Source organism: Cnephaeus nilssonii (assembly GCF_951640355.1).
Source record: "Cnephaeus nilssonii genome assembly, chromosome: 15".
Lineage (NCBI taxonomy): Eukaryota > Metazoa > Chordata > Mammalia > Chiroptera > Vespertilionidae > Cnephaeus > Cnephaeus nilssonii.
In genome coordinates, this window is record NC_137086.1 from 70,336,967 (window position 1) to 70,360,638 (window position 23,672).

A 23,672-nucleotide genomic window follows, 5' to 3' on the forward strand; every position below is an offset into this window, starting at 1 on the left:
CTCTCTCCAGGTGTACCCGCACGCTCTCTCCAGGCCAGGGGTACCCGCATGCTCTCTCCAGGTGTACCCGCACGCTCTCTCCAGGTGTACCCGCACGCTCTCTCCAGGTGTACCTGCACGCTCTCTCCAGGTGTACCCGCACGCTCTCTCCAGGTGTACCCGCACGCTCTCTCCAGGTGTACCCGAACGCTCTCTCCAGGTGTACCTGCACGCTCTCTCCAGGTGTACCCGCATGCTCTCTCCAGGCCAGGGGTGCCCGCATGCTCTCTCCAGGTGTATCCGCACGCTCTCTCCAGGTGTACCCGCACGCTCTCTCCAGGGGTACCCGCACGCTCTCTCCAGGTGTACCCGCACGCTCTCTCCAGGCCAGGGGTACCCGCATGCTCTCTCCAGGTGTACCCGCACGCTCTCTCCAGGTGTACCCGCACGCTCTCTCCAGGTGTACCTGCACGCTCTCTCCAGGTGTACCCGCACGCTCTCTCCAGGTGTACCCGCACGCTCTCTCCAGGTGTACCCGAACGCTCTCTCCAGGTGTACCTGCACGCTCTCTCCAGGTGTACCCGCATGCTCTCTCCAGGCCAGGGGTGCCCGCATGCTCTCTCCAGGTGTATCCGCACGCTCTCTCCAGGTGTACCCGCACGCTCTCTCCAGGGGTACCCGCACGCTCTCTCCAGGTGTACCCGCACGCTCTCTCCAGGCCAGGTGTACCCGCACGCTCTCTCCAGGTGTACCCGCACTCTCCAGGCCAGGTGTACCCGCACGCTCTCTCCAGGTGTACCCGCACACTCTCTCCAGGCCAGGTGTACCCGCACGCTCTCTCCAGGTGTACCCGCACGCTCTCTCCAGGCCAGGGGTACCCGCACGCTCTCTCCAGGTGTACCCACATGCTCTCGAGGCCAGGGGTGCCTGGCATGCAGCAGGTCTTGAGTGAAGTGGTTTTGAACATTGCTCAGGAGCTGCTGTGTTGAAGTGCATGCAGCTTGGAGAGCCCGAGGACATGCACATTCATCCCTTCTCAGCCTGTTGGCCGTTCCTCAGGATCCGGGCTCTCGCGGTGAGGAGCTGCCGTCCACCCGGCGGGCTTTCATTCTGAACTTGGTCCTCCCGGTGGTTTACACCCTGCTGAGCAGCACTGCTGCTGTAGGGCATCCACGTAGTTTTCTGTGACCCTCGAGTGCGCCCAAACTCCACTGCCTGCCCTGATGATGTAGGGGCCGTTAAGGAAAAGAGTGGTTTGCTGGGTGCAGGGAGAGGTGGCTGTGCCGGCATCAGCTGTGTGTGGTGCTGTCGGCCGGCAGGCTGCATTCTGATCACATGTGGCCAGCGAACTGGTTTACCCACCAGCGGTGAGTTGATGAACGAGTCTGGAAGCCTTTCTGCAGCTGCCACGGGGCATAAAAGGAGAATTCTTTGAACTTCAGGTTCAGTCTTGCTTTTAACTTCAATTCTCAATTTCCCCATTGTGGGAACTCTAGTCCAAATCTGTGACTAGTTAGAAAGGAGGCCATAAGTTATTGCTCAGTGGAAAGTTTCATTTTCTTCTTTGTGCTTTTATGTATTTCCTCATGTTTCTACAACAGAAATGTGTTCATTTCGTAATAAAGAAAAACATCGGATTTCTTTAGAGGACAAATTGAGACTAGATCTTATTTTCTTAGGGAAGATTTTTCTGGGAAAGTTATCCTCTCTAATAAAATGGTAATATGCAAATTAACCATCACTCCGCTACATAAGCCACGCCCACCAGCCAAACCATGCCCACCAGCCAATCAGGGCAAGTATGCAAATTAACCCCATCCAAGATGGCTACAACCACAGAGAGCAAGGTTTCCCAGGTAACATAGCAAGCCAAGCTTTCCATAGCTGTTGCAGGCCTAAGCCTCCACTCAAGCTACAAAGTTTCAATTATAGAAGGTAAACAAATTCAAACAAATGGCAACAGAATGGAGCTTGAGAGAGCAGGCCAGGGTTGCCGGCGGCAACAGGGGAAGCAAAGCTTTAAAGCACACCCTGGCCGGGCCCACCCGCTTAAGGCTACAAAGTTTCAATTGTAGAAGGTGAATTAACTGCCACAGAAATGGCTGCCACCCCGGAGGGAACAGCAGGCTTGGCTCCGCCCCAGGCTACAAAGTTTCAATTGTAGAAGGAAAATAAATTCCAGATACCAGGGCCTCCTCTTGGGTTGCCAGGGGGCGTGGCTGGCCTGCAAACCACCACAGGCCCCTCGCTCAGGCCACCCCACGCCCCAAGGGAACCCCACCCTGATCCGGGACACCCTTCAGGGCAAACCAGCTGGCCCCCACTACTGCACCAGGCCTCTATCCTATCTAATAAAAGAGTAATATACAGATTGATCATCACTGCAACACACAATATAGCTGCCCCCATGTGGTCAAAGATCCTGCCCCCATGTGGACACAAGATGGCCACCACAAGATGGCCAGCAGGAGAGGGCAGTTGGGAGGCACCCAGCCTGCAAGGGAGGGCAGTTGTGAGGGACCAGGCCTGCAAGGGAGGGCAGTTGTGAGGGACCAGGCCTGCAAGGGAGGGCAGTTGGAGGTGATCAACCCTGCAGGAGAGGGCAGTTAGGGGTGACCAGGCTGGCAGAGGAGGGAAGTTGGGGGCAAACAGGCTGGCAGCAGAGTGGTTAGGGGGTGATCAGGCTGGCAGGCAGAAGTGGTTAGGGGCAATCAGGAAGGCAGGCAGGCAAGCAGTTGGGAGCCAGCAGTCCTGGATTGTGAGAGGGATGTCCGACTGCCCGTTTAAATGGGCAGTTGGACATCCCTCCAGGAGTCCCAGATTGGAGAGGGTACAAGCTGGGCTGAGGGACAACCCCCCTCCGTGCACGAATTTCGTGCACCGGGCTTCTAGTTCTTTATAACTGGTTCTCTTAATGTGATTCTGGGAGTACAGGTAATGCCTGTTGGGCTTGTTAAACATGGGCCATCAAAAGTGCTAGGTTATTCCATCTTGAACGGGGTGTACCAGCTGTTCAACACAAGGCAGGTCGTTTACCGACAGAGTTAGAGATGGGAAACGTTTTGCCAAATAATCTTGGTTCTTTTGAAGTTGCAGACATCGGCAAGGGGAAAACAGGGTCAGAATGATTCGATTTCACCATGTGCTCTTCAGGCCTCGTGGTGAGGGGTTGCTGGGACCGGGAGGAAGGCTAGGGATTCAAGTGGGTGAAGCCCCTTACAAGGAAGGGGAGCCTGCTGTGGCGACAGCAGGGGTGAGCCTCGAGGACACTGTGTTAAGTGAAATAAGCCGGTCACAGGAGAACAAGTACTGTGAGACACCACTCACATAATGAAACTAAACTGGTCACACCAGGGCAGCGAGAGTGGAGTGGGGGGGGGGGGGGGCTGGGGGGGTAGGGAGGCACTCAGTCAAAAGGCAGGAAGCTTTGGGTGTACAAGATTGACCCTCGGGAGCCCTGTGCACCGGGCGCCTGTGGTTCACAGCATCCCGTTGTCACGGAAACGTTCCGTGTTATTACAGCACTGTGTGTGACGATGTGTGAGGCCTGCATCGTGGGGATGACCTCTGGGTGTACGCTTGCCCTCACACTCAGCGAGCTGTCCACGTCGTTCTGTACAGCTCTCTGATGGAAGATCCGCAGTGAGCGTGGGCGCCTGGGAAGAGCTGAGCAGAACTGGAGGCAGAGTAGCCGGCGGGGTGGGAGCGGAGTTGCCGACGGGCAGGCCGGGAAGTCAGGCTGTGGCGGGGGCCTGGGCTGTGCTGGGCTGGGCAGCGATGCCCTGGCCGGTGGGCTTCCTGTGAAGACTGTCAGATCTGAAACCTGAGCTCTTTAGCTGATTCTTGTTTTCTTCTCTCACTGTCTTCCCCTTGATAACCTTGAACCGTCCCTGCCAGCACTGGAACCTCACTGCCCTCCCTGGCCAGGGGCCGGCATGTGGGTGGCCATGCGGGAATTTCCAGAATAGCATTCATCGTTTTAGGGCTAAAATACAATACTTTCTCTCCCACCTTCTAGGTGCTTCTACCTAATCATTTAACAGAGACAGAGTCACATGAGAAACGTACATTTTATGACCTGCCCACGGGGAATTCACAGGAACATGAAAATCCCAAGGCAGCCGGCAACACTGGGTATTCATGTCACCTGGAAGAAAGGAGGAGGGGGTGGGGGTCTTAGGTTTCAAGGGTGAACAGGGGAATTGACCCGTAGCTGAGACGTGGACAGCCCGGCGCCTGCTGTCACCACCCTAATGTACCTGCTGAGGGGACACGCTCCGCTTTCCTTCCTGCAGCAACGCGCTCTGCCTGGCTCTCAGACAGGAAGGGGAGGGCCCAGCCGCTGTGCGTCTTTATTTCCTACTGACATCCTGCAGCCGCGGAGCAGGCGGCCCTCCGTGGCAGCTCTGGTCCCGCAGCCGCGGGGGTGGGAGGTGGGAGGGTGCGGTGCGGGGTGGGTGGGGTGCGGGCGGGAGCCTGCGTCGCGCCCTTGGAGCTTTGTGCCACCCTGCTTGGCAGGAACGAGGACAGCATCCGCCCCATGGGCCTGAGCCAAGCAGCCGCTGGCCCGTCAGGGCTGCTCAGGGAGTGACGGGAAGGAGGTGCGGCTCACAGTGAGGACCTTTGTGACTTGTCGCTTAGGGAACGGGGTGAGGAAGTGTCATTCTCACATTCACTCTGGGAGCCCAGTGCGGAGAGGTCTGACTATTAGAATGTTCAGTTTAAAAAACCTAACACAGCAGGCCGTCTTCCTATCCTACCAAGTTCCACCGTCCCCGCCCCTGTCCCTGCTGCCGTCCCCCCCAGTCCCTGCTGCCGTCCCGTCCCTGTCCCTGCTGCCGTCCTGTCCCTGTCCCTGCTGCCGTCCCCCCCAGTCCCTGCTGCCGTCCCCCCCTGTCCCTGCCGCCGTCCCCCCCCTGTCCCTGCTGCCGTCCCCCCCCTGTCCCTGCTGCCGTCCCCCCCTGTCCCTGCGGCCGTCCCGCCCCTGTCCCTGCTGCCGTCCCCACCCCTGTCCCTGCTGCCGTCCGGCCCCTGTCCCTGCTGCCGTCCCCCCCTGTCCCTGCTGCCGTCCCCCCCTGTCCCTGCTGCCGTCCCCCCCTGTCCCTGCGGCCGTCCCGCCCCTGTCCCTGCTACCGTCCCCACCCCTGTCCCTGCTGCCGTCCGGCCCCTGTCCCTGCTGCCGTCCCCCCCTGTCCCTGCTGCCGTCCGGCCCCTGTCCCTGCTGCCGTCCCCCCTGTCCCTGCTGCCGTCCCGCCCCTGTCCCTGCTGCCGTCCCCACCTGTCCCTGCTGCCGTCCCGTCCCTGTCCCTGCTGCCGTCCTCACCTGTCCCTGCTGCCGTCCCCCCCTGTCCCTGCTGCCGTCCGGCCGCCCCTGTCCCTGCTGCCGTCCCCCCCTGTCCCTGCTGCCGTCCCCACCTGTCCCTGCTGCCGTCCCGTCCCTGTCCCTGCTGCCGTCCCCACCTGTCCCTGCTGCCGTCCCGCCCCTGTCCCTGCTGCCGTCCCCACCTGTCCCTGCTGCCGTCCCGTCCCTGTCCCTGCTGCCGTCCCCCCTGTCCCTGCTGCCGTCCCGCCCCTGTCCCTGCTGCCGTCCCCACCTGTCCCTGCTGCCGTCCCGTCCCTGTCCCTGCTGCCGTCCGGCCGCCCCTGTCCCTGCTGCCGTCCCCGCCCCTGTCCCTGCTGCCGTCCGGCCGCCCCTGTCCCTGCTGCCGTCCCCCCTGTCCCTGCTGCCGTCCCCCCGTCCCTGCTGCCGTCCGGCCCCTGTCCCTGCTGCCGTCCCCCCTGTCCCTGCTGCCGTCCCCCCTGTCCCTGCTGCCGTCCCCCCTGTCCCTGCTGCCGTCCCCACCCCTGTCCCTGCTGCCGTCCGGCCGCCCCTGTCCCTGCTGCCGTCCCCCCCTGTCCCTGCTCTCGTCCCCCCTGTCCCTGCTGCCGTCCCCCCTGTCCCTGCTGCCGTCCCCACCCCTGTCCCTGCTGCCGTCCGGCCGCCCCTGTCCCTGCTGCCGTCCCCCCCTGTCCCTGCTGCCGTCCCCCCTGTCCCTGCTGCCGTCCCCACCCCTGTCCCTGCTGCCGTCCGGCCGCCCCTGTCCCTGCTGCCGTCCCCCCCTGTCCCTGCTGCCGTCCCCCCCTGTCCCTGCGGCCGTCCCCCCCTGTCCCTGCGGCCGTCCCCACCCCTGTCCCTGCTGCCGTCCGGCCCCTGTCCCTGCTGCCGTCCCCCCCTGTCCCTGCTGCCGTCCGGCCCCTGTCCCTGCTGCCGTCCCCCCCTGTCCCTGCTGCCGTCCGGCCCCTGTCCCTGCTGCCGTCCCCCCTGTCCCTGCTGCCGTCCCCCCTGTCCCTGCGGCCGTCCCCCCCTGTCCCTGCGGCCGTCCCGCCCCTGTCCCTGCTGCCGACCCACCACCCCTGTCCCTGCTGCCGTCCGGCCCCTGTCCCTGCTGCCGTCCCCCCTGTCCCTGCTGCCGTCCCCCCTGTCCCTGCTGCCGTCCCCCCCTGTCCCTGCTGCCGTCCCCCCTGTCCCTGCTGCCGTCCCCCCTGTCCCTGCTGCCGTCCCCCCTGTCCCTGCTGCCGTCCGCCCCTGTCCCTGCTGCCGTCCCCCCTGTCCCTGCTGCCGTCCCCCCTGTCCCTGCTGCCGTCCCCCCTGTCCCTGCTGCCGTCCCCCCCTGTCCCTGCTGCCGTCCCCCCTGTCCCTGCTCCCGTCCCCCCCTGTCCCTGCTGCCGTCCCGCCCCTGTCCCTGCTGCCGTCCCGCCCCTGTCCCCGTGAGTGTGGGACCGTGTGCCGGTGGGTCCGGTACTGCCTGTCTGGCGGGAGACCCAGGTCCAGGACCCCTCCATTGCGCTGCTGCCCCCGGCTCTCCGCACCCTCCCGCGTCCTCGGCACTGAACACCGGGGAGCCTAAGGGAGCCACACCAGCACGTATTGAATTATGTGAAATGATCTGTAAAAATGCTTCTCCCTGCTCTTACTCATAATGACTTCTGTGCTGGTTTTTGTTTGTTTGTTTTGTTTTTTTATTGATTTCAGAGAGGAAGGGAGGGGGGGAGAGAGATAGAAACACCAAGGATGAGAGAGAATCGTTGATCGGCTGACCCCTGCACGCCCCCCACTGGGGGTCTAGCCTGAAACTCGTGCCTGTGCCCTGACCGGGAATCGAACTCTGACCTCCTGGTTCCTAGGTCGACGCTCATCCACTGAGCCACGCTGGCCGGGCTAAGCTGCTACTTTAAAAATAACTCTCTAGTTCTTTAAGTTGTAGGTTAGTTTATTGCTGATTTTTCTTGTTTTTTGAGGTATTCGTGCCATGAACTTTCCTCTAAGCACTGCCTTTGCTGTGTCCCAGAGATTTGGGGTTGTGTGTTCATTTTCATGTTTCCAGGAAGTTTTTTTATTTTCTTCTTGATCCTGCTGGTAACCCATTCATTGTTTAATAACAAGCTATTTAGCTCCATGTGTTTGAATGTTTTTGGGTGTTTTTACTGTAGTTGATTTCTAATTTCATTCCACTGTGATCTGAGAAGATGTTTGATATGATTTCAATCTTCTTGAACTTGTGGAGACTTGTTTTGTGTCCTAACATGTGGTCTGTCTTTGTGAATGTTCCATGTGCACGTGAGAAGAACGTATATTCTGCTGCATTGGGGTGAAATGTTCTATAAATGTCAATTAAATCCTTCTGATCCAGTGTGTCCTTTAGAGTCTGTTTCCTTGTTAAGTTTTTGCCTGGAAATCTGTCCAGTGAAGTCAGAGGGGATGTTAAAGCCCTTACTATGACTGTATTGTTGTCAATCTCTCCCTTAAAGTCCTCTAGAAGTTTTTTATATATTTAGAAGTTTTTAAATCTCTGGGACACAGCAAAAGCAGTGCTTTAGAGGGAAGTTCATAGCACTAATACCTCAAAAAACAAGAAAAATCAGCAATAAACTATTTAACCCTACAACTTAAAGAACTAGAGAGTTATTTTTAAAGTAGGTGCTCCTGTGTTGGGTGTATATATGTTTACCAGGGTTATATCCTCGTGTTGGATCGATCCCTTTAGTATTATGTAGTGACCTTTGTTGTCTCTTGTGATGGCCTTCATTTTGAAATCTATTTTGTTGGCTATGAGTGTTGCTACCCCAGCTTGTTTTACTTTTCTATTTGCATGGAAAAAAATTTTCCATCCCTTCACTCTCATCTTGTGTGTGTCTTTTGTTCTGAGGTGGGTCTCTTGTAGACAGCATATAGTTGGGTCATGTTTTTGTATCCATTTAGCTACCCTATGCCTTTTGATTGCAGCATTTAATCCATTTATATTTAGGATTATTATTGAGAGGTACTTATTTATAGCCATTTTAATTCTGTATGGCTAGGTTTCTCTCTCTGTTTCTTCTTCTCAGCAATCCCTTACAGCAATCCCATTAGCATTTCTTGTAATGCAGGCTTGGTGGTGATGAATTCCTTTAGCCTTTTTTTTTTTGGTCTGGGAAGCTCTTTATTTGACTGTATATTTTGAATGATAGCCTTGCTGGATATAGTAATATTGGTCTCAGATCCTTGCTTTCCGTTACCTTGAGGAGTACTTCATGCCATTCCCTTCTGGCCTGTAGAGTTTCTGATGAGAAATCAGGTGTCAGTTTTATGGGAACTCCTTTGTGCTAGGTGTACCATTTAATAATGCAGATTATGTAATCAAAGAAAACAGGATAATTTCAAGAGAAACATCAAAAGTGCTTTATTCAAAGTAATGTCCATCTTTAGCTATACATTTCCCCCGTCTTTCATGTAATTTGTGGCTACCATCCCAATAGAACTTTTCTTGTTTTGAGGCAGACCATTCAGAGACCCAATTTTCCACTTCTTCGTATGTTTTGAAGTGCTGCTCAGCAAGTGCATGTGCCATCGATGGGAACAAGTAGTAATCTGAAGGAGCAAGGTCTGGTGAATACGGCAGGTGGTTAATACTTCCCAGGCAAGATCTTTTAACGTGTCTTTAACTGGTTTTGAAGTGTGTGATAGTGCGTTATCATGAAGCAAAATTACTTTGCCATGTTTTCTGGCCCATTCTGGTCGTTTTATGATCAAAGCGTGGTTCAAATAGACCTGGATGTTCTTTGTCTTTCACATAGAAATCATCATTTTTAAAGCGTTTAAACCAGTATTCACGAGTATCTAGAGATGAAGCATGTTCACCATAAGCTTCCCATAGTATAAGATAACTTTCAGCAGCATTTCTTCAAAATAATGAATTAAAACTTCCTGCAAATGCTCTTTTTTTGGCATGAAATTTGAGATTTTTAAGGGTAAAAATACCTATGATGTTAACACCTTTAGAAAATTTGACATATGAAGTTTTGGAGCTTGTTGTCAATACAACAAAATAGCATACATATAAATCGCATATATGTCAACATACGTGTAACTCCATCTATTGAAAAAAACCCGCATTTTTAACCAGTACACCTAGTATGTAACAGTTTGCTTTTCTCTTGCAGCCTTTAAGATTCTCTCTTTGTCTTTAGATTTTGGCATTTTAATTATGATGTGTCTGGGCATGGGTCTGTTTGGGTTCTTCTTGCTTGGGTTCTCTGTGCCTCCTAAACTTGTGTGACTTTCTCCTTTACCCGGTTAGGGACGTTTTCTGTCATTATTCTTTTTGGTTCTCTGATTGAGTGATATTTTCAACTCTGTCTTCTAATTCACTGATTCAATCCTCAGCTTCCCCTAATCTGTGTATTCCTTCCAATGTGTTCTTTATTTGTATTATGTCATTCTTTATCTCAGACTGTTCTTTTTTCATACTTACTATATCTTTTTATAGTAATGCTGTTGAGCATTTTTAACATCATTACTCTGAACTCTGTTTCAAATAAAAATTTTTATCTCTGCCTCATTTATCTCTTCTTCTGGATAATTCTCTTGTTCTTTCATTTGGAGGTTATTTCTTTTTTTTTCTTTTTAAAATATATTTTATTGATTTTTACAGAAAGAAAGGGAGAGGGATAGAGAGTTAGAAACATCGATGAGAGAGAAACATCGATTCAGCTGCCTCTTGCACACTCCCTACTGGGGATGTGCCAACAACCAAGGTATATGCTCTTGACTGGGATCGAACCTGGGACCCTTGAGTCCACAGGCCAACACTCTATTCACTGAGCCAAACTGGTTAGGGCTGGGGGTTGTTTCTTTGTTGCCCCATTGTGGTTGCCTGTTTGGGCTTGTGACTATGTTTTAAGTAGATCCTCTACACCTCTAATCTCTAGTGCAGGACAGTTAAAGGCTGTTTCTGACTAATTAGATCAGGCAAAGACTCAAAACCTCCAGAAACCGCCTGTCTACAGACTAATAGGATTCTGACTTGAATTGCCCCCAGGCAATTGTCCTGAGGTATAGTGAGATTTTTTTTCCAACAGGGTGGGGCAGTTGCTTCTGCCTGGAGGCTAATTGTTACTTTTAATCTCTTAATTGGCCTCAGGGCACAGTGTTTTCCAATAGGGTGTGCCAACTGTCTTCCCCTGAGGCAAGGCAGATGTCTATGTGGGAAAGATGTCCTCCACTGTGTGAGGGAATGACTCAGCCCAGAAAATTGGGTGCCTGCCTTCTGAGCTCTAACCCCTGAGTCCCCAATCCTGGGTTCTGCTTTCACAGCTCCAGTCCACTCTGCCCTTCCTCTGCCAGAGCACAAGGTGGGTGGCTCCACAGGGAATTTTTGTGCATTGGCCCTTTAAGAGAGTGCCCAAACTTTAAGCTACCACGCCCTGGCAGACAGCACCCTGCTGCTTTTCACAGGTAGATGTTATGTGGGTGTCCTCCTCAGATTTTGTTCTCTCTGCTGGAGAGCCCAGCTTGGGGATTAGATCCCAGAGTTCGAAGTGGTACCCCCCACCCCACTAGCTGAGATATCTCTCTGGGACTTCAGTTGCTATCTGTGGGTGCTCAGCCAGCCCTTTCGTGCCTCCACCCCTCCTACCAGTCTCTATGTGGTCTCCACTTTCGGTCCTTGGGTATCAGGGTTCTCTCCTGTGAGTTTTCCGTTGATTATTCAGGAAGCCTTTCCGTATTTCAGTTGTAATTCCAGCTTGTTCCTGGGAGCATGTCCGTGCAACATCTTTCTACTCTGCAGCCCTGTATAAATCATTCTTGCTTCTTTGCTTTGCTTTTCTGTAAACTTCACTCCAGTTAGAAACCTGGTTCACCCTCCACCATCCTTTCTCTTAATTGCTCACGTCTGTGTCTGTGTCTGTGTAGCAGCGTCAGAGTGGCCAGCCCACACCTGGGAGTACAGGACTCATGTATATTTGTTTCATCTTTTTCCTACAGACTCCACTCATCTCCAAAGTTAAATAGTCAACACCCTTCCCCTCCACCTTCACGCCTGGGTTTCGTGCATTTGTAGTACACTTAGATTTGGGGGCCATATTCTGCATTCAATTGGGTATCCCTCAACCTGCTAAATGATATTTTAAAAATTTGCAAACATTAGCGTTCATGCTGAAAACCTTTGTGGGATTTTGATGAATGCGTGGCATCATATACCCACAATGACAGTTTCATACAGAATCGTTTCTCCACCCAAATGTCCCAGGTTTGACTGATCACCCTCTTCCTGCAGCCACTGGCCTTCCTCCCCGGCTGTAACTTTCCCTCTTCCTTCCCCAGAGGAACGGAGTCACACGGAGCGCAGCCTCTCAGGAGGGCTTCTTTCACTGGGCAGCTGCAGTTAAGATTCCCTGATGTCTTTTCATGCCTTGATAGCTGACATCTTTTATCATGGAAACTACTCCATTTGCTTCCAGTTCAGGGCAATTACACATTAAAACTTCCGTAAACATTTGTGTGCAGGTTTTATGGGGACGGAAGTTTTCATATCATTGGGGCGAATACCCAGTGGTATGAAAAGACTGCGTTTAGCTTAGCAAGAAGTTAACAAACTGGATATTAGCGTGCCTGTGCATTTGCAATCCCATCAGCAATGAGTGAGTTCCTAATGTTCACATCTTCTATAGCAATTGACATTGTCAGTTTTGGATTTTTTTTTTGGGGGGGGGGGTGGTTGGCCTTTCTAATGGGTATCTAATAGTATCCTGTTTCAATGTGCAATTCCCTAGTGAAAAATGTCCAGCAGCTTTGTATATGCTTTTTTGTTATCTCTCTGTCTTCTGTCTAAAGTTTATGTTCAGATCTTTTGCCTAAATTTTTAAATCCTCACTTGAGGATATGTTTCTTGAATTGAGAGAGAGAAGAAGGGAGAGAAAGAGAGAGAAACACCCATGGGAGCCTTCTGTCCATGCCCCGCCTGGGGATGGAACCCGCACGTAGGCGTGTGCCCTGACCAAAAATTGAACCTACAACCTTCGGGTGTATGGATGACGCTACAACCAACTGAGCCACCCTTCCTGGCCTCTTCTGCTTATTTTTAACTAGAAGCCCGGTGCACGAAATTAGTGCACAGCGGGGGGTTGTCCCTCAGCCCAGCCTGTACCCTCTCCAATCTGGGACTCCTGGAGGGATGTCCAACTGCCCGTTTAGGCCCGATCCTGGTGGGATCGGGCCTAAACGGGCAGTCAGACATCCCTCTCACAATCCAGGACTGCTGGCTCCCAACTGCTTGCCTGCCTGCCTTCCTGATTGCCCCTAACCGCTTCTGCCTGCCAGCCTGATCACCCCCTAACCACTCCGCTGCCAGCTTGGTTGATGCTTAACTGCTCCCCTGCCAGCCTGTTTGCCCCAAACTTCCCTCCTCTACCAGCCTGGTCACCCCTAACTGCCCTCTCCTGCAGGGTTGATCACCTCCAACTGCCCTCCCTTGCAGGCCTGGTCCCTCACAACTGCCCTCCCTTGCAGGCTGGGTGCCTCCCAACTGCCCTCTCCTGCTGGCCATCTTGTGGTGGCCATCTTGTGTCCACATGGGGGCAGGATCTTTGACCACATGGGGAAAGCTATATTGTGTGTTGCAGTGATGATCAATCTGTATATTACTCTTTTATTAGATAGGATAGAGGCCTGGTGCATGGGTGGGGGCCAGCTGGTTTGCCCTGAAGGGTGTCACAGATAAGGGTGGGGGTTCCCTTGGGGTGTGGGGCGGCCTGAGCGAGGGGCCTGTGGTGGTTTGCAGGCAGGCCATGCCCCCTGGCAATGCAAGCGGAGGCCCTGGTATCTGAATTTATTTTCCTTCTACAATTGAAACTTTGTAGCCTGGAGCGGAGCCAAGCCTGGGGCTCCGGCAGCCATTTCTGTGGTAGTTAATTCACCTTCTATAATTGAAACTTTGTAGCCTTAAGCGGGTGGGCCCGGCCAGGGTGTGTGGAAAGCTTTGCTTCCCCTGTTGCCGCCGGCAACCCTGGCCTGCTCTCTCAAGCTCCATTCTGCTACCATTTGTTTGAATTTGTTTACCTTCTATAATTGAAACTTTGTAGCTTGAGTGGAGGCTTAGGCCTGCAACGGCTATGGAAAGCTTGGCTTACTCTGTTACCTGGGAAACCTTGCTCTCTGTGGCTGTAGCCATCTTGGATTGGGGTTAATTTGCATACTCGCCCTGATTGGCTGGTGGGCGTGGCTTGGCTGGTGGGCATGGCTTATGTAGCGGAGTGATGGTTAATTTGCATATTACCATTTTATTAGAGAGGATTGGATTGTTGGCTTTCTTATTACTGAGTTTTAATAATGTTTTGTACATTTCGGATACTAGTTCTTTATCAGATATGTGTTTGCAAATAGTTTTGCTCAGTTGGTGGCTGGTCTTAGTTCTCTTACGTGTCTTCTGCAGAACCATAGTTTCTGGTGTTGTCTCTGAAAGTCATCACCAAACCCGAGGTCATCTAGAGTTTCTCCTATATTTTCTTCCATGAGTTTTATGGTTTTGTACTAGGTCTGTGATCCATTAAGAGCTAATTTTTTGGTGAAAGATTTAGGTATTGTCTTAATTGTGCTTGTTTGTTTGTCTTAATTGTGCTTGTTTGTTTGTTTTGCTTATTGATGTCCAGTTGTCCCAGAACCATTTGTTGAAAGACTTATCCTTCTCCATTGAATTATCCTTGATCTTTTGTCAAAGATCAGTTGATTGGATTTGCATGGGTCTGTGTCTGGCTCTCTATTCGGTTCCATTGACCTGTCAATACTACACTGTCTTGATTGCTGTAGCTTTCTAGTAAATCTTGAAATTGTGTCCTGTGGGTTCTCCAACTTGGTTCTTCTTCAGTAGTGTGTCAGGTCTTCTAGGTAATGACCTTTTTATAGAAACCTTAGAATTAATTTGTCAACATCTATAAAATAGCTGCTGGAATTTTTATTGGGATCATATTGAATCTATAGATCAATCAAGATGGGATGAATTGGCATCTTAACATTATTGAATCTTCCATAAATATGGAATATCTATTTAGATCTTTGGTTTTTTAAAATCAGAGTTTTGTAATTTTCTGCATATAGATACTACTCATCTTTTGTTAGATTTCCACCTAATAAAAATAGCATCTGCACCCAGCTAGCGTCGACCTATGAACCAGGAGGTCAGGGTTCAATTCCCTGTCCGGGCACATGCCTGGGTTGCAGGCTCAGGAGCAACCGATCGATGATTCTCTCTCATAATTGATGTTTCTGTCTCTCTCTCCCTCTCCCTTCCTCTCTGAAATGAATTTTTTAAAAATACCATTTGCTATTGTCAGTGGTATTTACATTTTCCCCCAAATTCCAGTTGCTTGTTGCTGAAATATAGGAAAGCAGCTGTCATATTAATGTCGTGTACTGCAGTCTTGTTATACTTGCTTATTAGTTCCATAACTTGTTGTTGTTGTTGTTGTTGTTGGCTCTTTGGGATTTTCCCAAAAAAAGACAAGCATGTCGTCTGTGAACAAAGACAGTTTCATTCCCTCCGTCCCTATACGTGCCCCTTTGCGTCCTCCTCTTGTCTTATTTCACATGGTGTCGAATACTCAGCCACGGGAGGTCCTCATCTCAGCACGAAAGCATTTAGCTTCTCATCAGTAAATATGATCTTTGTAGATGTTCTTTGTCAAGTTAAACAAGTTCTTGATTCCTAGTTTTTGGAGAGTTTTTTTAAAAAGTATGTATAGATGTTGGATTTTATCAAATGCTTTTTCTGCATGAATTGATGTGGTTATATGATTTTTCTTCTTTATCCTGTTGAAGTGGTGTATTACATTGGTTGATTTTCAGATATTGAACCAGCCTTGCACACCTGGAGTAAGTCCATTGCTCCTGGTGTATAATTCACTTTGTATGTTGCTGGATTCACATTGCTAATATTTTGTTGAGGATTTTTACATGGTTGATATTGGTTTGTAGTTTTCCTTTATTGTAATATCTTTATCTGGTTTTGGTATTAGGATAATGGTAGTCTTATTGAACAAAGTAGGAAATGGTCCCTCTGCTTTTCTTTTTAAAGAGATTGTGGAGATTATATTCATGAGTCCTTAACACCGAGTAGAATTCACCAGTGAACCATCTGGACCTGGTGCTTTCCTTTTTGGCAGGTTATTCATTGACTCGATTTCTTTAATAGATACAGGCTTATTCAAATGATTTATTTCTCCTGTGTGGATTTTGGCAATTCCATTTCATGTAAGTTATCAAATTTGTGGGCATGAAGTTGTTCATAGTTTTTCTTTATTTTCCTGATACCGCGCAGTTGACGGAGCTGGGGACTCTGCCTGTGCACATGTACACACACATGTGTTTACTAGTAGATGTTTATGACAGACATGTTCATGACATGTTATTCACATTTCTTTTTGTACACTTCTGCTATATGACAGTGAGCGAGCCTCCTCTGTGCCCAGTATGTCCCCTGCTGTCCAACCCCCAGTCTTCTTCCCAGTTCGCCTCTCCCGCTCTCCTGCTGAGAACCCGACTCGGCGGCAGATCTGGCCCGTCCTCCTGCGGCTGCGCAGCTCCCCCCGCAGGTGCCGTCCTCGCTGCCCGCCTCCGCGGCCACACCCCGCCTGCAGCACCTCCCTCTGTCCATTCCATGGCTTCAGGGAAAGCAAGAAGGGGCGTGGGTTTTTATAACAGTTACTAGGGGCCCGGTGCATGAAATTCGTGCACTGGGGAGGGGTCCCTCAGCCCAGCCTGCCCCCTGTCACATACTGGGAGCCATCAGGGGATGCCCTATGGATGGCTTAAGCCCGCACCCCATTGGGAGTGTACCTAAGCCGCAGTCTGGCTTCCCTCTGCTTGAGGCGACCGGGCTGATCAGGGGAAGGCGCCCGCCCCATCACCCCTCTGCTGCAGCCACTGCCAGTCACCGCAGCCGCCCAGGTATTTTCATCAACACGGACTCCAGTCCCTTCACCATGAAAAAAATGAAAACTTTCTTTAAGCATTTTCAAGATGTGTCTTTCATAGAATATGACATTTCTTTATTTTTCTTTTTATCCTCACCTGAGGATATGTTTCCATTGATTTTCCCCCCTTCCCTCTGATCCCAAGCTCAGCCCCTTCCCAAGCCAAAAGCCTCCTCCCCAGGTTTAGGCTTGGGAAGGGCCCCCCCCCCCATCTCCGATCTCAGGCTCTGCCCTTTCCTAAGCCTAAAACCTCCTCCCCAGGTTTAGGCTTGGGAAGGGGTCATCCCCCCAGCACTTCCCCAAGCCTAAAGCCTCTGCCTGATGGCTGGCTGGGAGTGACCTGGGTGCTGAGGAGGTTCCCTGAACCCAGGTATGTATGCAAATTAACCGCCATATTGGTTGGGTTAATTTGCATACTTGCCCTGATTGGCTAGTGGGCGTGGCTTGGGCATAGCGAAGGTGCGATCAATTTGCATATTACTCTTTTATTAGGTAGGATTCCTTAGGCTGCTCAGTTTTTACCTCCTTACTGGTTCGCTCCTGAATTGCAGATTCTTAAGGGCTTTTGAAAGCTGTGTGCAGGTTAAAGGGGCTTTGACTTTTTATTTATTTATTCCTCACCCGAGGACATCTTTTTAAATTGATTTTAGGGAGAGCAAAGGGGAGAGAGAGCGAGAAAGAAAGAAGGAAACATTGACACGAGAAACTTCGATCGGTTGCTTTGGGCAGTGGTTGGAAAACTTATTAGTCAACAGAGCCAAATATCAACAGTACAACGATTGAAATTTCTTTTGAGAGCCAAATTTTTTAAACTTAAACTATATAGGTAGGTGCATTGTTATTAACTTAACTAGAGGCCCAGTGCATGATTGAATCATGCATGTGTAGGGTCCCCTGCACGCTTTTGCTTTTGATCACGGGGGAATTGGGTGCCTGTCCGCTGGTGCACCAGGCCTTTCAGAAGCCTCTGGCGTGGCGAAGGCTTCCGAAAGGCCTGGTGCCGGAGCAGACAGGCACCCAGCTCCCCGCTTTCGATGGTCCGCGGCGGGACGTGAGCTCGCTGCCCCAGAGGCCCCTTCTGTTCCGCAGCACAGCCATGGCGCAGACGCTGAGCTCGCGCCGCCGCTGGCGATGTGAGCTCAGCGTCCCACTGGCCCAATCGGCTACCCCGGCCACCCCGAGTCCCGCCCCCTGCGCCTCCTGCTGGCCCAATCGTGGGCGTAGCGGAGTGATGGTAATTTACATATTACCATTTTATTAGGTAGGATTAGGGTACTCCTAAGCTGGCCTTTGCTAAACACTCAAGGGGCCAAAGAGCTGCATGTGGCTCGCGAGCCGCAGTTTGCCCACCCCTGGCTTTGGGTAATCATCTAGTCAATCAGGGCTTGAACCTGCATCCTTGAATCAGGGCATGCGCAGTGAGCAGGATGGCCCTGCCACCTCCGGCGCACGGGGAGGCCGCACCAGCGGCAGGGGCGGGCTCCTACCTGAATGCCGACCCCGCAGCTGGCTGGTCCCGCTCAGAGGGCGCCTTTCTGTCTTCGCAGGCCGCCTGGTGGGCGCTCTGGACGCGGTGCTGGACTCCAGCGCACGGGTGGCCCCGTTCCGGATCCTGTTCCAGGTGCCCGGCTCCCAGGTCTGCTCTCAGATCGCGAGCGGTGAGTGACCGGCCGATGTTCCCCGGGCCGGGCCGCGGGTGAGTCTGTTCCATGGGGGCCCTCAGAGCCTAGGGCCTGAGCGGGGGTGCGGCCGGAAGGCAGCCCCGCGCCCACCTGCCTCTCTGAGCTCCGTTCTGGTTCTCCAGCATCAAACGCACGGGAAGGCGGTCGGCGTGGACAGCTGGCGGGACGCTCGGCTCCGGGGCTGCGCTCTGGCTGCGGTGCCCGCTGCTGGGCTCTGCTGCTTCCTCTGCCTCCCACCAGCCTGCTGGGGCCCTGCCCCTGTGCTGGGGCCTGGGGCTGCGTGCACGGCGGCCTGCGGGCCCTGAGGCGCTGGGCTGCGGCGTGGTAGTGAGGCCTCACTTCCCATCCTGCCCACGGGGCGCCTGTGCCCGCCTCCCCGGCCAGGGCCTGGGGCGGGGCGTCCTCACGTCCGAGCGGCCCCTTCTACTACAACCAAAACCCAGACGTGTCTTTTCATTGCACAGTGATGCGTGCTCCTCTTCCGGAACTGAAACAGGGAGGAGGACGGAAAAGATCATCTCCGACCCTCTTTCTGTTCCAATCGCTCTGCGCACGCACAGTCGGTGGGCCTGCTTTCCGCTCGGCGTTCTGCTAGCCCCGCCGGCTCTCCATCCATCTCGGATTGCTTGCATTCCGGGATGAATACAGAAAAGTACACGGAGAAGAGTGTCATCCATATCTGCCACCCGGTACCAACCCTGGGAATGCCTTGGGTGTTATTTTTTCCAGTCTACTTAGTTTTGTTTTTCAGTTTATTTTTTATATGTTTTTATTGATTTCAGAGAGGAAGGGAGAGGGCGAGGGGGATGGAAACATCCTTGATGAGAGAGCATCGTTGGCCAGCTGCCTCCTGCCCGCCCCGGGATGGCCCCCTCTGGGAATCAGACTGTGACTCCCTGGTGTATGGGCTGGCCGGGCCCTCTGTCTGGGCACAAAATGGTAAAAATGGCGCACGCTCAGCGTACAGACGTCGGTTAACAGTGAACGGGACAAAGACGAGGGCTCTGCCGCCTCCTCGCCCGCCAGCGCCGCCTGCGCACCTGGTCCCGGGCGGCCTCGCAGCCTCAGGCCGGCGGGCGCGGGGGCCGGTGCTGTTCCTCATAAAAGGCCCACGTTTTCACTCGACTTCAGTGAAGAAAGGAAACTGCAAAGCCAAGGGAACGTTAACTCGAATGAATGTTTCTTTAGCACAAGAGCTTCTTTCCGAAGGGTTCGCCTAAGGCTAGGGGAGGCTTTGGCAGCTTTGCCAGCTTGGACTGCGGCCTCTGACACTGTTTCCCTTGTGCCTGCACTGCCCGTGCTGAGGCGTCCTCACCCTTCCCTCCTCATTGAGTGTCCTGTTGACCTCACACTGCGGTTCCTCTTCAGTTCCGACCACGTGCTTTCCACCAGGGTTTGGATCAGTTCCCTATTTATTTATTATTTATTTGTTTTTAAATATATTTTATTGATTTCCCACAGAGAGGAAGGGAGAGGGACAGAGAGTCAGAAACATCGATGAGAGAGAAACATCGATCAGCCACCTCTTGAACACCCCCTACTGGGGATGTGCCTTCAACCAAGGTCCATGCCCTTGACCGGAATCGAACCTGGGACCCTTCAGTCCTCAGGCCGACGCTCTGTCCACTGAGCCAAACCGGTTAGGGCTTATGTCTTTTATTTTAAAAATACTTTTTTATTGATTTCAGAGAGGAAGGGAGAGGGAGAGAGAGAGAGAGAAACATCCTTGATGAGAGAGAATCGTTGATCAGCTGCCTCCTGCACGCACCCCACTGGGGATCAAGCCCACAAGCCGGGCATGTCCCTGACCGGGATCCCAAACTGCCACCTTTCTGTCCAGGACGCTGCACGCCGGCCAGGGTGACCGATTCCCAGTGGCACACGGCACTCACCCTGTCGCTGTGCCAGCTGGCTCATCCAACCCTTTCTTGGCGACTTGTTTCTGATGTTTAAAGTATTTAAACCTGACACGGACGTCCAAACACGTAACCGTCCCAGGGCACTCGCCGTCCCCGTGCCTGCCCCACACCAGCCTGTGCTTGGTGTCAGCACTGTCCGTTCGTGTGGGGGCCGGCCGCGGGAGGGCAGACAGCAGCCTGGAGAGGGCAGTACGGGGGGGGGGGGCAGGTACAGGGGGGCAGGAACCAGGACAGCGAGACAGGCAGGGCCCGTGGGCACCAGAACAAAAGTGCTGCATCAGGGGATGTGTGATTAGAATGATCTCTCTCCCCCTCCCCCTCTCCCTCTCCCTCTCCCTCTCTTCCTCCCTCTCCCTCTCCCTCCCCCTCTCCCTCTCCCTCTCTTTCTTCCTCCCTCTCTCCCTCTCCCTCTCTTTCTTCCTCCCTCTCTCCCTCTCCCTCTCCCTCTCCCTCTCCCTCTCCCCCTCCCCCTCCCCCTCTCCCTCTCCCTCTCCCTCTCCCTCTCCCTCTCCCTCTCCCTCTCTCCCTCTCCCTCTCCCCCTCTCTCTCTCCCTCTCTCTCTCTTTCTCCCTCTCTCTCTCCCTCTCCCTCTCTCCCTCTCCCTCTCTTTCTTCCTCCCCCTCTCCCTCTCCCTCTCCCTCTCTTCCTCCCTCTCTCCCTCTCTCCCTCTCCCTCTCCCTCTCTCCCTCTCCCCCTCCCCCTCTCTCTCTCCCTCTCTCTCTCTTTCTCCCTCTCTCTCTCCCTCTCCCTCTCTCCCTCTCCCTCTCTTTCTTCCTCCCCCTCTCTCTCTCCCTCTCCCTCTCCCTCTCCCTCTCTTTCTTCCTCCCCCTCTCCCTCTCCCTCTCAATCACCTGCCTGGACCTGCAGCCGCTTCCGTGCGCCCCAGCAGTGTCATCCCTGGACCCGGCCCAGGCAGGCCTGCAGGTGCTTCGCTGCCTCCTGCGTGTTGAGCACGGCAGGCCCTGAGTAAGCGGTGCCTGTCCCGTCGGCCAGCTTCTGGCCAGGGAAGAGAGGGTGGGCAGGCGGGCGGGTATCGTGCCCAGGGCTTGTGGGATGGATGTAGCTACGTAGACCCCTTCTGGGAGTTACTTGGGCATCGTAACGCGGTGTTACTGACTCAAGTTTATGTCTTGAGCACTGAGAAAGGGTCCCTGCCCAGGGTTTCACGTCTCAGATAAAGCAAAACCGGCAGGGCCTGAGCGCGGGACGGGCAGGGGCAGGAAGGTGGCCGCCGGGTGACGGGTGTGCTCCGCGGTTGGCTGCTGGCATGCCCGTAGGCCCAGAGCGGGACGGCTTTCTTGGGTGAACAGTGGCCTTGGCAGCAGCGACCTGTGGGTGACGGAGGCTGGAAGGGGAGGAGGCGACATTGCTCTTGTGATTATTTTCCAACCTGCGTGCCCGGACTCCCAGGCTGGGCACCCGCTGGCTGCCGGGGTGGCAGGCCCAGAGGGGGGTGTCCGGGCGTGCCCTGGCGTCTGCTCAGGCGGCTGCCCGGACACCCCACAGCCGATTCCTCTGTTCTCACGCTCAGTCCCCCCACTTGTCACCACTGTCGCTTCCTTTGTTCCTTGCTTCCCCCCAATACAAGATTTCTCAGAGCCGTGTTTGCCACTGACCCTCTCGTGCCAAGGACAGAGCCTGACAGCCAGTGAGAGCAGAGGGTGATGTGTGGGGAGGTCAGCCACAGGCAGGACCCCTCCTGCGTGGGGTCACAAGGGGACCTGTCCCAGGCCGGGGCGGGGGGAGCAAAGCTTTGGGCTGAGCCACCAGGACCAGTGAGCAGTAGAAAAAGTTGTAAAACAGGCATCTGTTTTTTTAAGCTGGGATTTTTATATCTTGTTGACAAAATGAAATTTCATACTTAGGCAATGTCCCTCTGTATCTCAAGTAATAATCTTTTGCCTTGATTCTTCTTTCTCTCGTATCGATATGGTTAAGCCAACGTCTTTGGTTAATGTTTGCAAAGTATAATTTTCCATATTTCTACTTTATGTCTGTGTTGTTGTTTTTTTAAGGGTAATTTAGCTATGTTTTTATTGATTTTGGAGAAAAAGGAAGGGAGAGGGATAGAGGGATATAAACATCCATTAGCTAATTCCTACACGTCCCCTCCTGGGTATTAAGTGCAAAAAATACAACCCGGGCATTTGCCCTGACCAGGATCGAACCGAACCGGTGACCTCTTGGTACATAGGTGGACACTCAACCATTTAGGCACACCAGCTGGGCTAATCGGTGTTTTCTTCCAAGAAACACATGATGGGTTTGGATTTTTTTATCCAGCCTGATAATCTTTTTCTTTTTCAAGTTTTTGGGTTGTTTTTATTTTATTTTTTAAAGTCCATTGATTGTCGCAAAAGCCCAGGACATTTAACTAAGGAGAAAACAAATGTGCAGCTGAGATCTGAGAGCCCAGAGCAGTGAGCTGGCCGCTGGGCGTTCCGGAGAGGGTGGGGGCGCGGGCAGCGCAGGGGAAGGCGAGCGCCTGGCCGCCCGGGTTTCATTAGCTGCTGCCTGAGGACAGTGTTGAGCAGCTTGGCTTCCTTCAGGCTCAGTTCATCTCTTCCTGTCCCCCCACATCCCCCCGACAGCTGTCAGTCTGTTCCATGTGTCCACGCCTCTGGTCCTATTTTGTTAGTCAGTTTATTTGTTCATTAGATTCTGCATATGAGTGAGATCATGTGGCACTTAACCTTTTCTGACTGTGTATGTCACTCAGCATAATGCTCTCCAGGTCCCTTCATGCTGTCTCAAAGGGTAAGAGTTCCTTCTTTTTACAGCAGCGTAGTATTTCATGGTATAGATGTACCACAGCTTTTTATCCCCTCGTCTGCTGATGGGCACTTGGGCTGTTTCCAGATCTTAGCTATGGTGAATTGTGCTGCTATGAACATAGGGGTGCATATGTCCTTTATGATTGGTGTTTCTGGTTTCTTGGGATATATTCCTAGGAGTGGGATCACTGGGTCAAATGGCAGTTCCACTTTTAATGTTTTGAGGAAACTCCATACTGTTCTCCACAGTGGCTGCAACCAGTCTGCATTCCCACCAGCAGTGCACGAGGGTTCCTTTTTCTCCGCATCCTCGCCAACACTTGTTGTTTGTTGATGGCAGCCATTCTGTCAGGTGTCAGATGGTGCCTCATTGCCATTTTGATTTGCATCTCCCTGCTGACCAGTGACCTTGAGCACTTTTTCATGTGTCTCTGGGCCGTCTGTATGTCCACTTTGGAGAGGTGTCTATTCAGGCGCTTTGCCCCCTTTTTAAATGGGATTATTTTGTCTTCCTGGTGTTGAGTTGTGTGAGTTCTTTATATACTTTGGAGATTAACCCTTATCTGATGAATCATTGATGAATATGTTGTCCCATGCAGTGGGTTTAAATTTTAGATGTTTTTCTTCCACGAAATACATGATGGGTTTTGACTTTTTTATCCAGCCTGATAGTCTTTTTCTTTTTCAAGTTTTTGGGCTGTTTCTATTTTATTTTATTTTGGGGGGGGTGTTTTCATTTTTCCGCATGTTCATTTTGTTGGTGGTCAAAACAGGGATCTTGCTTTCTTTTTTTTGAACATAGTTTTTGTCGTTGTAAAATACACGTAACAGAACTTCCGTCTTCGCCGTTTCAGCGCTGCTCAGCAGCGTTAAGAACATTCGTAATGTCGAGTGACCAGCACCCCCATCTCCAGACTCTTTTCCCCAAACGGAAACCGTGTCCCCATCGAACACTGACTCTCCCTCCTCCCTCCCCAGCCCTGGGCGCCGCCACCCACTGCCCTGCCCATGACGTGCCCACGTGGGACCTCATGGCAGTGGAATCGCAGTGT

General features: G+C 52.7%; 1 protein-coding gene across 1 annotated transcript in view; it reads left to right on the plus strand.

The window, feature by feature from the left end:
• Positions 1 to 23,672, plus strand: part of TBC1D8 (TBC1 domain family member 8) — a 107,590-nt gene that overhangs the window by 36,239 nt on the left and 47,679 nt on the right. Inside the window, 1 exon segment of the mRNA XM_079792245.1 lies at positions 17,793 to 17,903. Coding sequence (XP_079648371.1) covers positions 17,793 to 17,903 — 111 coding nt within the window.